The sequence below is a fragment of the Peromyscus maniculatus genome, chromosome 1 (genome assembly GCF_049852395.1).
Source record: "Peromyscus maniculatus bairdii isolate BWxNUB_F1_BW_parent chromosome 1, HU_Pman_BW_mat_3.1, whole genome shotgun sequence".
In the NCBI taxonomy this organism is placed as follows: domain Eukaryota; kingdom Metazoa; phylum Chordata; class Mammalia; order Rodentia; family Cricetidae; genus Peromyscus; species Peromyscus maniculatus.
The window spans coordinates 78070401-78086565 of NC_134852.1; the positions used below are offsets into that span (position 1 = coordinate 78070401).

Genomic DNA, 16165 nt, shown 5'->3' on the forward strand with positions numbered 1-16165 from the left:
CCTTCTGAGTGTGGCTTTCTCCACTTAATCATTTTGAGATTCATTTACATCGTGGCAGGCACCCCCAGTTCATTCCTCTTTGTAACAGACTATAGTGAGCCATCGGGCATGGTCTTGCTACACTCCGTTCATCCGTTCACCTTGTTGCTAGATCCTTGGGATGTTTCCAGTTTGGGATCACTGCAATAAAACTGGCATGTCATCATTCACACACAGTGCTTTTGTTGTTGTTGTTTTGGTTTTTCGAGACAGGGTTTCTCTGTGTAGCTTTGCGCCTTTCCTGGAACTCACTCAGGCTGGCCTTGAACTCACAGAGATCCACCTGCCTCTGCCTCCCGAGTGCCGGGATTAAAGGCGTGCGCCACCTCTACCTGGCTCACACACAGTTCTTTGTGAGGATACACGAGTTCATGTCTAAGTGTGAAACAACTGTGAAGGTGTGTGCTTGACCTGTAAACGAGCCTTTCAAGGGCTGTGGCTATGGTTGGGTTGGTAGTTTGTTTGCCAATCGTGTCAGAAGCCTTGGGTTTGATACAGCACACATCAAAACCAGCACTCGGGAGTAAAGGTAGGGAGATCAGAAGTCCAAGGTCATCCTCAACCTCCTTAGCAGGGTTCATTGTTGAGATCAGCCTGGTATGCATGAGACTGAGTCTCAAAAATAATAAATAAGCAAGTAATGAAAACAGTCAAAATGTTTCTAAAGTGGTTGTATGAGTTCATAGTCTGACCCATCGGGCATGTAGACGCGGATTCCACTGACTCCCTACCAATACTTGTTTGATGCGTTGCTTGTTCTTAACCCTTTTTAGTAGGCATATAATAGTCATTTCGCTGTGATTTTGAATTTGCATATCACCAAAACCAAACAACATTGACCATCTTTATAAATCCTATTTTCCCTTTGTTTGACTTCATTGGTAAGATGTCTACTATTCAAGTCTTGCTCATTTTAAGGAACTGGCTTATATTTCCTTGTGTGTTTTATTGTGATAAAACCTTTGTAACCAAGAAGTCACCACTTTAGCACCTGAAGCGTACCATTCAGCAGCATCAGATGCATTGGCAGCGTTGCACAGCCAGGACCATTATTATTTCCAGACTTTCCCATCGTCCTACACAGACACTCTATGACTGTTGTAAAACCCCCTCTCTCCAGCCTCTGGCAATCCCTATCTATACATTGAACCATATGATAACTTCATATTTAATTTTCTACTATAACTTTTAATTGATTCTTTGGGAATTTCACATCATGCACCCCAATCCCACTCACTTCCCAGTCCCTCCATATCTACCCCTCACCCCCCTAGCATCCCCCAAACAAAAATTTAAAAACTATTATTTAAAACAAAACAAAAAGCTGCTTTGCCCCTCCGTCTTTCCCGCCTCTCCAACACCTTTTTCTTCGCCTTAGTGGCACTGGGAGCTGTGGTGTGTCATGCAGTATCCCTTGTCGGCTCTGCTCCATTTGCAGATGTTCATTGTAATGAGCTGTTGGTCTGGCTCAAGGCATCTGGCTTATGGCACACCATCAATACTGGACCCTCACCGAAACTCCGCCCAGGTATCCCTTCCTTGCCCCAAGTCATGGTGATCCCGTGGCCATGGTTCTGTAGGGCCAGCTCCTTCACACACTCTGGCAGGTCATGGATGGAGTAAATGCTGAGGTGGGCCAAAAAACCCCGGAGGGTCTGGGTGGTAGCTGATTTGGTCATTCCTGGCTACTGAGGCCACTCCCCTCAGGGGAGGGGCGGAGCCAGCTCTTCTACACTCACGCCATTGGGCTGGCTCTCCCACCTTGTGATAATGGGTGGGGCCATCTCTCCCCAGTGTGGGGCCAGCTCTTCCGATGCAGCAGACACATACCTAGACAGCGAGTCAGGCCCAGACATCATCATCGCCCCAGGTGACAGCGCAGGGCAGGCCACTCAGCTTGGCGTAGCCCTGGTGGCAGCAAGACCCTTGGACACTAACGTGGCCTTAGGTGGTGGCCCAGACCCAGACAGCAGGCAACCATGTGGCCTTTGGTGGGAACATGGGCCACGGATGTCAACACAGAGCCTGGCTGGAGTAGGACCACGGACCCAGATATGGCTCTTAGCAGCAGCCCAGGCCTGGATGTCACCATGCCCCCCCCCCCCCCCCCCCCCGGTGGCAAGCAGGCCACCCACATCGGCCTGTTCCTCACCGCCTTTGCTTCTTCAGTTCTGCCTCTCTCCACAGCACATGTCTGTCCACTTCTCCTTCTCTCCCATTTCACCGCCATACATTTGCTCATTATAATGGCATCTACTCGCCTGGCGCCTTGTGGCTCTGGGCAGGCCTGTGGATGTCTTCAGTCCGCCCAAGCCAGCAGCCTGCGCCTGTCTTCCACCTACTTCAGCTGTGTATTTGATTTTTTGAGACACCGACTCTTCAAAAGAAACTGCCATATGTGACTTTCCTGCCATGCATGGATAGACTCCAGTCCCTCCATTGCCTCGCTGACAATACTGTTGTTCCTGGTAGTGGTTGGTTTTAGAGCATAAAACAAAGAGTATGTAATAAACAACTCCTCTGTGCTCGCTTGAGCTCAGTGGAGCTCTGATATTACCAACTAAGTGTATTTGGCAAATACAATCTGGTTACAGAGATCTGATTATGGTTTCTCTGCTCAGTCTTGGCTTTCAAAGCATCCTTGATCTTGGAAGGCCACTCTGAGTGACAAACGTAAGAAAGGGGACACACTGCTGAGCTGTTGATCATCTGGCAAATGTTTATTAGTATTCTCCATGGATCAGCAGTGCCTGGGGTGCTGGGCACACACACACACATTAGCAAGATGGGGTTATTTAAATAATGGAGGCCTTCTCTGCTCTTTCTCCCCAGCAAAGGACATTTTAACATCTGGCCCCTAATCATTAGTGCTGTTTTTAATCCAACCCACATGAACTTGCCCAACTGAAAGTGATCTGGACAAGAAAGAATGGCAAACAATGAACCAAGGGGGGCATGGGTTTGATGCTTGCTTAGCACTTTGGACAGCTGGAGTGTGGTGGAGTACTCACCAGAGAAGACTGCTCAGACACAGGTTTAAGCCAATAGAAAGTCTTTCTTAGCCGGCCGGAGACTACACTGGGTGTTCAGGATCCCAATGTAGCCCCGAGCCTTTCTCAGGTGAGCTTTAAAGCACAAAAACATGTCTGGACTGACAGACTTCAGGTAACAAGAAAAGTTAGCCAGAAGCGGAACCAGAGAAGCCAAAAACAAGGTTAGTAGATTTAGAGACTTTCCCACAACTGTGGGCTTTGATAGATGAGGCCTTTGTTTTGATTTTGGCAGGTGGTGCTGTCTACATGCTGAGTTTCACAGTCTGAATGGTACATCCGCCATGGAGTCAATTGTGCTAAGGTCTGGGGGCCTTACAGGGGGAGTCTTTGAAACATCTGATTTGATCAATCACTTTTCTTCTTTTATTCATATATTAGTAAATATAACCAAGTGCCTATGATATACCAGGCATCTTCTAGGCCCTTCTTTCTATTTTCAAGAATTGTCCAAATTATTAGAAGTGTACACTCCTTGATTTGCAGGAGAGAAACTGAATCTGTATGAGGAGAAAAGCATTTCCCTGGACCGTCACTACCGCTAGCTGCCGAGTGACCACGCACAGATCTGATACGCTTCTCTTTTTCTTCCTATTTTCCCTGTAATGATTGAAGCCATGGCCCTGGTACCCAAGTTCTCAAAACTCAGGGTGAGGCAAAGCCCTACTCAAAGTCACCAACAGAACCTGACCCATGCTGGAATCCACTACAGGTGCCAAGCAGTGAGTGGCAGCCACTGGAACAGAGACCAGATCTGCAGCACCTCCTGTGAGAAGCCTTTGTGGAGGGTTACAGACAGGCTACCGGGCATCAAACTTAGAGAAGCTCGCCGGTGTTCAGCTCACCTCTGGATGCTTTCTGGTAATATATAATAACCCTGTGATGAAGTCTAGATCTTGACACCCCAAACAAAGAGGTCCGTAGGAGTCTGTCACAACTTTGCTTTGAGAAAACAAACAAACAAACAAACAAAGGTGAGCTAGGGAGCGTCACCTGCGGCTGCAGTGGTAACCTTGGGCTCAGTCTGTGTTGTCTGTGAGACATTCTTAAAGAAGCCAATGGAATCACCTGTAAGGAACAGCTAAGGGAATTATCCCGTTTGAATCTGCTGGGAAAATGTGGGCTCATTCTGTTCCTGAAAGATGAAGTTCAAGATCAGGCTTTGCCACTTTGCTCTCCTGTGTCTTGATACGCAAAGCTTGGCTAACATACCTTCCTGCCACCCCCCAAGGGCTCTTGCTGTTTGCAGAGAGTCACACCTGAACTGAAATCGGGGTCATGAATTCAAGCCAGGGATCTTGACAAGCCAGAAACTTGCTGGCTAATTTAAGCAAGCTTCTGAAGTTCCCCTTTCCTCGGTTTCCCTATATTCAAGGGAGCGTAACATGCTCTCTCACCTTTCTGCCTTCTGTGAACATAAACACCAAAAGAAGCACGCAGGGTGTGAATAAACATTGGAGATACAGCCGTCAGGCGTGAATTCAGGTGCACCAGAAATTCATCTGGGCTTTTTCAAACAAATAAATCAAAAGTTGGAGTCACTTAAATACATAAAGAATTTGATTTCTTCCCTCCCTCCCTCCCTCCCTCCCTCCCTCCCTCCCTCCCTCCCTCCCTCCCTCCCTCCCTCCCTCCCTCCCTCCCTTTCCTTCCTCTCTTTTTTTTTTGTATGGGAATCGAATGGTCCAGCCTGTCTTCCTGCGAAGCTGGATAGCAGCCCCAGAGGTGATCTCCGCATGGAAGGTCCAGGTTAGTGTCCTCCCAGCTGCTCCAGGATTCCACAGCCGGAGTCGGCTCGCGCCTGCCACCTGGTGTCACGTCCCACCTACTGCCTAGAAACCACGTGTAAGAAAGTGCTTACAACCTAACTACGCACGTTGGTTTCGACCGGCCCTAACCAATACGGACAGGGAAGGCGGGGCAGAGGAAAGCAAAAGCCCAATCACCTCCTACTTTCCAAGGAGAAGGTGGAGCTTGGTATTTACCATGTTGGGTTTGTCCGCAGCGCTAATTACTTTTTCCAAAGGCTGCAGGGCTTCACTCCGGCTGGCGTTGCCGCCTCGCGCGCCCCTGCTCTGCCACTACGGTCTTGGGGGCTGCTGGTCCCGAGGACCATGTGTGACGGAGCCCTGCTGCCCCCTCTCGTCCTGTCCTTGCTGCTGCTGGTGTGGGGGCTGGACCCGAGCACAGGTAGTGTCGCTTGCTCTCGCGGCCACCTTCCCCGTGCCCTCCCGAAGCATCCTGGCGCCCGGGTGCATGGGTGGACTGCTGACAGCATCATCATCCGAGGAGGAGGAGGAGGGCGAAGGCCGCGACCGGGGAACAGGGCTCTGGTCCCCCACCCGCCCCCATCCCCGGGCAAGCTGACGGCGTGCCGTCCCCTGGGGCGATCGGGTGGCTTGGCCGGCTGGCAGAGGCCCGGCTCGGGGAGGGAAGGGAGTGCGGGGTCACGGATGCACGATGTCCATGGAGCTCTGAAAGCTAGCTCCGGAGCCGCCACCGGCGGGAGGTCTGGTGGCCAGGCCGGTGCTGACGCATGTCCTCTCTCCCGGCAGCTGTCGGCGACGCGGCGGCCGACGTGGAGGTGGTGCTCCCGAGGCGACTGCGCCCCGACGACGTGCACCTGCAGCTGCTGCCGGGAGTAGCGGGGCTCCGGCGGTGGCGGGGACCGCCAGCATCTCCAGGTGGCCCTCCTGCGGGGCCGGGAGAGCACGCCCTGTTGCTGCACCTGCCGGCCTTCGGACGCGACCTGTACCTGCAGCTGCGCCGCGACCTGCGCTTCCTGTCCCCGGGCTTCGAGGTGGAGGAGGCGGGTGCCGCGGGGAGCAGCGGACACCCTGCCGAGCTGTGCTTCTACTCCGGACGAGTCCTGGGCCACCCGGGCTCCCTCGTCTCCCTCAGCGCCTGCGGCGCCTCCGGCGGCCTGGTACTGCCCGCGCCCCCTATGGGTCTGCTCTGCCCAGTCTGTTGCGTTGCCTGGGGTGGTCCCGCGGAGGGCTGGGCGGGGGAAGACCTTCCTCCCCATTTCCCTCACTTGGCCTTCCAGACTGTGCCTTCTGAGCAGGGGGAACACAAGGGGGGTGTGGGGCTGTCATTGTCTTGGCTTCTGTTGTGTGCTGAACCTGGCCCAGGCGGGGTTACATTGAGAAGTTGGCTATAGCTCACCTAGGGGAATGCATAGGAAACTGTCGTCCCACTCGCCCAGCATCTGCACAGGTGTGTATGTGTTATGCACGTGTTACGGGAAAACACTTGAAGGTCGATTTCATATGTCTGGGGATGGGGTAGTCATGTACCTCTCTTCTATCCTTTAAATCTTCTTTTTATACTAGGAGGGCACCCCAGGCAGGCTATGGTTAACCTCACTTTTGTTAGCTGGAAGGTAAGATCAAAAGAGGAAGGGTAGCCACTGGCCATATTCCCTCACCCCGGTGCAGGCGTTTGTCTGGATCCACCCTCAGTGAGAACTGTGGGGTGCTCACCTGGCCCGGCCTTAAGCCCGTTCTCAAGCTTGCTCTTCTCCAAGACCTTGCCTTGCTGTGTTTGAGACACACCTGTGATGAGTACACTGAGAGGCAAAGAGAGTTTGGGGGTCTTTTTGTCCTGTTTGTGCTCACACTTGAGCTACACTGGTGTCGAGCCAAATTCTTCTCAGCTTCTCCATGGTGCCCCCAAGGAAAGCACGTGACTGGCAGATGGGTTGTCCCTGAAGAGCCTGGCGTCGCTCAGAGCATGCCATTCACTGTTGTTTCTCGGTATTTTGTCACAGTAGACCTCTGAGATAGAGGCTTCTGATACTGTTTTTTTTTTTTTTTTTGGCGGGCTACCCGGGGCCAAAGAAGTTATCCCCTTCACCTACCTTGTATATCACCACCCACGATTCTCTGGCCTCCACTTACACAGCCAGCAGCAAAGCTGGACAGTCTGTGACCCCAAGATTAACTTCTGTGGAGTTTCTGCTTCCTTAGCACTGGGTCGAGGCCGGGGGACCTGTGGCTGTAATTTCCTGGGAGCAGCCTAATTTTCGGGAATTTTCTGAGGTCTCATTTTAGGGTATGGTTTGCTTTTGCTTAGCTGGGAGAAATTGGCAGCCTTGGTAAAAGGAGGCAAAGGCACAGACTGGCGGGGCCTGGTAGGTGTTAACGTGGAACGGGGGCAGAAGTGTGGGCTGTGGGCAAGGAGGCTTAAGTAGGGTAAGAAAGGCTCAGATCCCTGTAGGACTTGGGTCAGAGCTGTATCATGTTCTGGGAGGGACTCAAAGGCCCACATCATTTTTCCTGTTTTTGCCAAAGTGTTTCAAGTCTAGGTCACATCCCTGTACTGTACATGGAAACATCTGAATCCCATTTGCTGCGGTTTCGTGAGTTTCTGGAGAGGTCAGAGTTTATACTTCTTGGTGTAAAGTTTCCAGCGAGGAGCTATCTGTGAAGGAGCCCAGGCTGGAAATCTGGAGAACATTGATTGAAAGTCCTCACAGAGTGATTGCCGAGCCTCCTCACAGCTGTCTTCTGAGCCAGCTTCCCAGGAAGACTGTGCTGCCCTTCTGCGCCATGTGAGGGCGCTGTGCCTTAGAGAAAGGAGCACAGCCAAGACTCCGAGTTCACCCCTAGCCAGTTGCGGGTGGACTTCTAAGTCTTGAGATTTTTCAATTCCAGTTTGAGGAGACGCTGCTGTTGTTTAGTCTGCCTTATTCATCCTGTTCGTGCAAGCTGTACGTTGGACACTCTCCCCGAGTTACACGTAGGCAGAGACTGAAACAGGAGGAAAGAGACATGACTGGGAGCGGGTCTCTTGGTGTCAAGGTGGTCCTGGAACAGAAAGGAAAGAAAGTCTTGAACCTTAAGCTACCTGAGATTGCCCTGCACCCCGTCTTTGGCTTGGCTGTCCACCCAGGTGGTTGATAAAGGTGTGGTCTGTCCTTTGGCTGTGGTAGAAGCTCTCTGAAGTGTGCAGTCATGTATGTGTTTGCCAGAATAGTCTCAGCTACAAGGCACGGGTAGAGAGCATCATCCAGAAGATAGCTCTGGGTAGCTGTGGGTGGATGGGGTATCTCAAAAGCCTTCTTGTGTTGAAAGAATCATGTTGAGCAGGGGCTGGCAGACTTTGCCCAGAAAGGAGGAGAAAGTGAATATTTTAAGCTTTATGAGCCATCTAGCCTTAGTCACATCTTCTCAACGTTGTCCTTTTTGAGTGACAGCAGCTATGAGAGGTATATAGGCACGCGGGTGTGGCTGTGGCTGCTGGGTAACATTTTGGCCGTTGGTACATTTTGCCACAGCTAATGTCTACAAATGGCTGTTTGCACAGCGGCAGGAGTAGTGTGAGCCCTGTTTTCATGGCATGTATGCTGTATGATGTTGGGGGTCTGTTTAAAAGGAGCTATATCGCCGGGATAGAGCACTGCTAAATTGTTTATGGGGCACAGAGTGTGAGTTGCCCTCCTCCCCCGAGGTTGTTGGCGGCAGGCGGAGGTGTGGGCCTGTAGGGTTTCCCCTTCTTTGTCTTATCAGGAAGAGCTATACCAGCTGCACTTTTTGGATCTTCAAAGACCCCAGGCCCAAGGATTAATTGTTTTCTGTTTCTGCTGTTTCATTCTATTTACATTTCAGGGAGTCTTTAGATGTAGCGTAGTTTTGGAAGGATTCCTGTAACCATGGAATTGGAAAGCAATGAGCTTTTGGCTGGTGGAGAAGGTATGGCTCCCTAATGAATTTCCCCAAGCCTCCCGTGATTAGCACCAGGTGATGGGGGCTAGCAGAATTCCAAAGGGAACTTCATGAGCAGGCAGGGCACTGGGAGTGGGGGAGGGGCACTTCAGGCAGGGGAGGAATGCCAGTCTCTCAAAGGCTCTTCGTGGCTTGTCTAAAACATGTGGGCGCAAGGACTGTTTTAGGAAGGGGGAGGTCTCGGGAGGTCTGCAGGCTGCCATTGGGTCTGATGGGCTGAGCCGTGGCTACGTTTCCTCTCAAAGCTCTGCAGATCGGAATCTGTTCACTCAGTCTTGGCTGAGGTCTGCAAGGGTATACTGTAGGTGAGCTGTGGGGCCAGAGAAGACACCAAAGCATTCTATCTGTGCAACACTAAGTAGCCAGGCCCATTTCCCAGGCCACCCTAGAAGGGCCAAGAAGAGTAGAGTGTCCCTAGGCATGCCTTTTCTTAAGTCACAGCCACACGCTGCAGAGCCTGGCATCTCCGTCATGTGGATCAGACACTGAGTTGTCTCGGTGACCATCTTTGCTCCGGCTGGTCAGCAAACACAGCGCCATTTTTTGTGACCCGTCATTGATGGGTGGGTGGGTGCCTTTTACAAACCGTCCTGTGTAGAGCTCTTGCTGTTCTCTTGGAGGCTGTAGAGAGTGCACACTTTGGTTTCTAGGGGAAGAAGGGGTGCAGATGGGAGCGGATGGGGACTGAGGCGCTCCAGCCAGTGAGTTCTCCAGCAGCAGCTGAGGTTACAAGAGGCTGGTGTGCTTTTCTAAGGAGGGCAGCTGGCAAGTCACTGGGCCTTGGAATCGGGAGACAGGCTTAGGATGCTGGCCTTGCACTTTACAAGATAGCATTATCCAGCTGTCTGTGGTTGGTCCATTACTAAATTGCCTAGTTTTCTAACTCAAAGTCTCTTTATCAAGTACAGCCGTGTAGGACTTAGTTTGGGCAAAAATTCTTAGAGTGTGGTAACTTTTCAAAAGGAATCTGATAGCCCAAACTACAATATAAGTTATCATGGCATTGACATAGGGAGATACCGCTGAAGAACTGGTCGTGTAAAGCATAAATACACTGGGAAATACAAAGCACATTCTTAGGTCTTTGTAGATGGCAATAACCGAGTGCATGCCAAGAGACCGGAATACAGCAAGAAGGGGCTGTCGTGAAGTTTGGAGCTGAAGGTGAAAGAACTAAAGAGAATCTGAATAGAAAGTTCCAAGGCCTCCCGCCTCCTCTTGAGAGGACATTCACACAGTCAGAGTGACTTCTCCTGTGACATCCACGCTATTTGCACTTCTAATTGTCCTGCTCAGGAACTTCACCCACCTGCAGCTTTCCAGAACTTCCCAGAACCTGTTAGGACGCCAGGCTCTGGCTCCTTTCTGAACACGATCTAGGGAGTTCAGATTTCTCTTTGAAATTCTACCAAGTGGCATCATTTTCTAGAAAAAAAATACAAGGTGGCGTGTGTGTGTGTGTGTGTGTGTGTGTGTGTGTGTGTGTGTGTATGTGTGTATGCATGTATGTATGCTGAGATTACATGCCCTCCCCTTTATACAATTTCTGATGATCAAATTCTGCCCTCCCCTTTACATCAAATTCAGGTCTTCATGCTTGTAAACTGTCTCCCTACTAAGCAATCTCCCACTAAGCGGTATCTCCCTAGCCCCTGACTGCATTTTGAAGCACATTCCCCAAACGCTGAATGGCATCAATGGCCTGACCTTGGCTGTGTGTGGCAGAAAATGTTTCTGCAGCCTTTAGATCTGCGACAATCACAGTCACTGGTTGATCTTTCTCAGGGATACACTTTTCTGCTCAGGTACACAAATGCATGGTCCTTGTGAGACTGTGATCTTGAGCAAGTCCTTAACTCCTTTAAAGCTCTCCTCACCTGAAGCCATCCAAAAGACAAATGACACTGGCCTGCTGTTGATGGAATAGAATAAGACAGAATCTGTGAAATCTTTCAATGAGAGCCTGGCTTAATAAGGCATTAAAACCAGGTTTCTCCTCTAGCCCTACAGGTTATTTCTAGTTATAAACCAACCAGTCAGCACAGTTGACTAGATCACTATTCCACACCTGCCATGTGCAGAATGCTTGAGTAGGCCTCTATCAAGCCTCAGAGATAAATGCAACACAGCCCGGCCTGAGAAGATGGTCCCCATGTGAACACTCCATCCTTTGGGGCGGCTGAGCCAGGGAAGCAAGAGGAGATTCTGGAAGATGAATACTGGGGCCAGGCAGGGTAGAACCTCAGTCAAAAGAAGTCTGGAGCTGAAGGGAGTGGACATCATGCTCTAGGACAGAAGAGTGAAGGCCAAGCTACCAAGGTCAGGTCTTCTTAAGATGAGGGACCTATGAGTTGTTAGTCGGGTAGGATGGGGTGGATTATTTAGGGGGTGATAGGAGATGAACCGAGTGAGCATATGTGGGTGGGATGAGAGGGCACACCAGATGCCAATGTGTGGCATGTGAAACTCCCCAAGCTGAGTAGAGACTCCTGCAGGGCTGGTTAAACTGATTGCTGAGCCCTTCCCACGGCCCAGTTGTGGGTGCTGTTGCTACTTCCATTGGCCTGAGTTTACACTCAGGCCTAGAGGCAAGATAAGGTTCTATAACCGTTGTCTGGGGAATCCTGGGGAGAGCATGGTGGGGTGGCCCAGAGGAGGGACCTTTGGGATGACGGACTCAGGCCTTTGATGGGGGAGATGACTATGGGAAGGATGACAGCACACAGGGAGACTTCACACACAGCTGGCAGCCCTGACTGCAGTGAGCGGAGATGGAGACCCCAGGAGGGGCCTCACATTCTGACCAAGACCTGATCTTGAAAGAGTCAGGAGTCTGTGTTCAGGAGTTAAACATTTGTAGGTGTGGCAGCAAGACTGGGGGTTCAGGATGGAAAGGCCTCTTGTCTGTGTGTGCAGGAAGTGGTTGTATGCAGGGAAGGGGTTGGAAGACCCCCATGTCTGTGTGTGCAGGGAGGTGGTGAGAAGACCCCAACGTCTGTGTGAGCAGGGAGGGGGTTGGGAAGGCCCTCATGTCTGTGTGTGCAGGGAGGGGGTTGGAAACGCTAATGTCTGTGCAGGGGGTTGGTTGGGGTGCCCTCATGTCTGTGTGTGCAGGGGGTTGGTTGGGGTGCCCTCATGTCTGTGTGTGCAGGGGTTGGTTGAGGTGCCCTCATGTCTGTGTGTGCAGGGGTTGGTTGGGGTGCTCTCATGTCTGTGTGTGCAGGGGTTGGTTGGGGTGCAGGAGAGGTATGGGTCCACCAGATTCTGCTAAGCCCACTGAAGCATCAGAGGCCAGTGCACAGGCAGACTTGAAGCTCCAGGGCAGTTTCTCCATGGAAACAGACTTGCCTTGGACTCTGTCCTCCACTACCCGCCCCTCAGTGCAGAGGAGACCCAGGCCCACTCTGTGAGTCCAGGAGCTGCAGCTTTCTGAAGAGGGGCTGGGGGCTTCCTAGGTACCGACCTTCCAGTGTGACCTTAGTAGGAGGGTGCACTCAACAGTCACCCAGTTTCATGCGCCATCCCCGGCGCCTGCACCCTGTCTGTATTGAGACTGTACCTCTGGTCAGGCTGAGCTGTGGCACTCTGCCTGTTAAAAAGTGATAAAAGCCCCTCACACATTTTCCAAGGCAGGAAAGTTAGTCTTGTTTAGGGGAGGTAAATAATGCCTTCTCTCACAGGAGTCCAGAAGTCCCCCCCAAAGCAAGGACCCAGAACAAAAAGAGTGTTGGAAGTTACCCACCCAGAGCAGGTTATTCCTCCTGCCACATTTTATTGTCCCGTAACTCTTTTATGTGGGATTCCCAGTCTAGCCAAATGTAAGATTTCTTTTTAAGAGCATTTCACTGGGGTTGTTGTTTGGAGCTAAGCGATGTGCCAGTGGTAGGTAGGTATGTGTGTTGTTGGCATTTCCTCTTCCCTAGCTATCTCTGCAGAGGCTGTGGGCAGTCTCCTGCAGTGGAGTGTTGCGATCCCTGGAACACACAGCCTTGAGGAGCATTGCAGTGTGTTGGTCTCTCCGCCATGAGCGATGGCTGGAGACTTAGCATAGGCCAGGAAATCCCCACATCGCTCTTGGGGCCACAGTGCAGGGTTACAGCCCAACAGTCAAGGGATGGCCCAGGCTATAAATCCAGGTGCTTCTAGACGTCAAAGTCAAGGTAGCTCTCCACATGCTGTTAAAACCATCATGGTGGTTCTTGTGTATGGCTATCCACTGGATTTCCTGAGCAGTTTCAGAAGAAATATCTGTGCTTACATTCTATCTATTCCCTCCTGGAGTGGGGCCCGAATGTCAGGTCTCTTCTTGTGGTACCATGCATCTTATAGATGGGGATGACAATCCCCAGTCAAGGGCACTGGGGGCTATCTAATGTAGTGATATCTGGGACAGTCCATTCAGTTTCCCTGTGAACTGTGATGCGTCAGACTTGAGAAAAATCAGGAAGGATCGTTCTGATCCTGCCTCAGTGGAACCAACTGTTAGGTTGTGAAAATGTCTGATAACGAGGGGGTGGGCTGCTGAGAAGGGGGCTCAGGGAAAAGAATGGAGGACAGGGAAAGATAAGGGGGGTTGGTGAGTACTTAAAGGGAAGGTTGTGGGTGGGGGACACAAACAGCATGTAAATTCTTTTGACACAAATTGTCACATCTATGGGACAGCAGAGCATCTTATCCCTGGGCCTGTGCAGATCAAGTGTTAGAGACCCCCATGGAGCCTCTAGATGTGACTAAGACCCAGGGAGGGGAACTGTAGGGCCTTTCTTTTACTAGCCCACAGGCTGAAAACTTAATGTAGCTGTTTCTCTTTTATACTTGCCCCAGTTAGTCATGTCTCTACTTGAACATAAGGTCCCATGAGGACCAGGAGGTGCCAGGCAAAGTACAGCTGATTTGTCCCTGTATCCATCTTACCAGTGACATCTCACCCAGTGGAAGGAAAGCTGTATATGGGGGACCCCCACCACACACACAAGAAAAATGCCCTGAGAAAAACCTTTCCCCAAACTAAAAGCTGAGTGTGTGTCGAGGATTTCCCACCAGAGTGACCTCTCCAGCTCGCAAACCTTGCATTCAAGCTGGCTGCTACCTGATTTCCACACACTGCACGGGAAGAATAACCGGCTTGGGAAGCGCTGGGGACCAGAGCCGGCTTTGGCCTCATACAGTCAGAGAACTTCCAGAAGAACCCAGCCTTTCGCTAGAGTTGAGGGCGGGTGGTCACGGAAGGGGTGTTCTGCCCGAGCCTCTGCGCTGCTTACTGCGGTCCTCTCCACGTCACACTCTCCCGAGGTATCTGAGTGAGCAAACTCAAGTTTTTGCCTCCAAGGAGCGGGAAGGAGGCTGACTCTCCTGAGGTGGTGCAGTGCTGCTGGGAGACAGTTTCATTTAGGCGGTAAACTCTGTGCGTTGTTCTTGGCAGAGGTTCTAATGAAATGGAAACCTTGAGATCGGCTTGGGGCCGAAAGGATGGTCTCTCACTGTATGTTGGGAAGGACTCCGGGTTGTAGGTGATCTGAGGAGTTGATGTGATTTGCTGTCCAAGCACTGTGGAACTTAACTATCTCATTCGGCTTGAGGTAAGAGAAGCTGTAGAACTCACTGTGCAGAGGACCGTGTTCTCAAACTGCCCAGCAGATCAGCAGCGTCTGTCACTGTGGAGGGACTTGCTAGCGGGGCACGCTGTTGAACCACTCAAGATCTCCAGGGCATTCTGCTACATACTGTTTTGAGTACCTGGTTAAGTGAGTTGTAGACCTTTCCTTGTATGAGATGTGCACACATGCTTTGGGGACCGGAGGTCGACCCTGGGTATCTTTCCTAAGATGCTGTTCGCCTTGCTTTTTTATGAGACATGAGCCCTCTCTGGCCTGAAACACACCAAGTAGGCTACAGTGACTGGCTAGCAAGCCCCAGGGACCCTCCAGGCTCTGCCTCTTCCCCAGTGTTGGGGTTATAAGCATGTGAAACCATGTCTGGTTCTCTTGTTTGTGTGGCAAGCTCTTTACCAACTGAAGCATCCCCTCATCCCTGCCGTGGCTTTATGTATGGAAGGAGGGAGGATAAATGAACATATATGTTTACATATGTGTATATGTGTGTGTGTGTGTATTGTGTCTCTCTCTGTGTGTAGTGTGTGTCTCTGTGTGTGTGTGTGTGTGTGTGTGTGTGTGTGTGTGCACGCATTTGTGTGTCTCTAAGGTGGGTCTGCCTCATCGAATCTGTGCTGGCCAAGGCAGTCCTGAGCTGTGTGGCTCAGGAGAGGGGATGCTGCACGGGTCAGTGTTTAGAGTGGGTCCTTTCAACGTTGGCAGCCTCAGCTCCTTGTGAGAGGTTTGTCTTGTTTCCTGACTGTGTGTAAGGAGGGACGCACAGCAGGTACCCCAGGCAGGGAGAGCAGGCTTTTCAGTGCAGTCAGGATTCCGTCCAGAGAAAGCCCTCTGCATAGCCCCATCCCCAATTAATATCTACTTTATTAAAATAACAAACTAAGCTGGGCACTGTGGTGCACATTTTAATCCCAGCACTCTGGACACTGAGGGAGGTGGTTTCTGTGAGGTCTAGGCCAGCCAGGACTACATTGGGAGACACTGTCTCAAAAAGAGAGAGAAAAAAGTGACAGTTAGAAAGTCCTACTTTTTTTTTTTTTTTTTTTTTGGTTTTCCGAGACAGGATTTCTCTGTGTAGCTTTGCGCCTTTCCTGGAACTCACTTGGTAGCCCAGGCTGGCCTCGAACTCACAGAGATCCGCCTGGCTCTGCCTCCCGAGTGCCGGGATTAAAGGCGTGCGCCACCACCGCCCGGCGAAAGTCCTACTTTTTAAGTTTTTCTTTTGACTTATAAATCTTATTAGTTAACAAGTAGTTGCACTCACTTTTAAGAGGGTTTTGAAGTATATTTAGGCTCATTTACAAATGTGGTTTTTTCACCATTAAATATTTAGCACTGTCTTAGAAATTCAACACATTCAATTTCACTTTCAAGTTCTTTTGGCTATCTGAAATCAAGCTTTCACTCAAGTATGAGATTACATAAGCCATCCTTCTTAGCCTGAGAGCCCGCTCTTATAAATACAGGAAGGCCTGAGCTCTCTCTACATACCCGATACTGCTCCTAAGATGAACATTTATAATCAGAATAAAAAACCAAATCCATCAGATACTCTCTCAGCTTCTCTCAAATGCTGCAAGTTTAGGGCAGAAATTTGCAAGTCTCCACCCCCTCGGCATTAATACCACACATGGAACTGGTTCTTTTTTGCCTTGGTGTTTAGTTCTAAATATCCTCAAGGAAAGACAAGATACATTTTCCTATTAGGAACATAATGTTCTGACCCCAGAGTTGGAAGGTT

At 50.7% G+C, this 16165-nt stretch overlaps 1 protein-coding gene across 1 annotated transcript in view; it reads left to right on the plus strand.

Moving 5' to 3' along the window:
• The first annotated feature begins 5089 nt into the window (after positions 1-5089).
• Adamts17 (ADAM metallopeptidase with thrombospondin type 1 motif 17) overlaps positions 5090-16165 on the plus strand; it is a 332924-nt gene continuing 321848 nt past the window's right edge. Inside the window, exons 1-2 of the mRNA XM_042277783.2 lie at positions 5090-5279; positions 5645-6015. Of these exons, the coding sequence (XP_042133717.2) occupies positions 5204-5279; positions 5645-6015 (447 nt within the window). The 5' untranslated portion in view covers positions 5090-5203. The remainder of the gene's footprint in view (positions 5280-5644; positions 6016-16165) is intronic.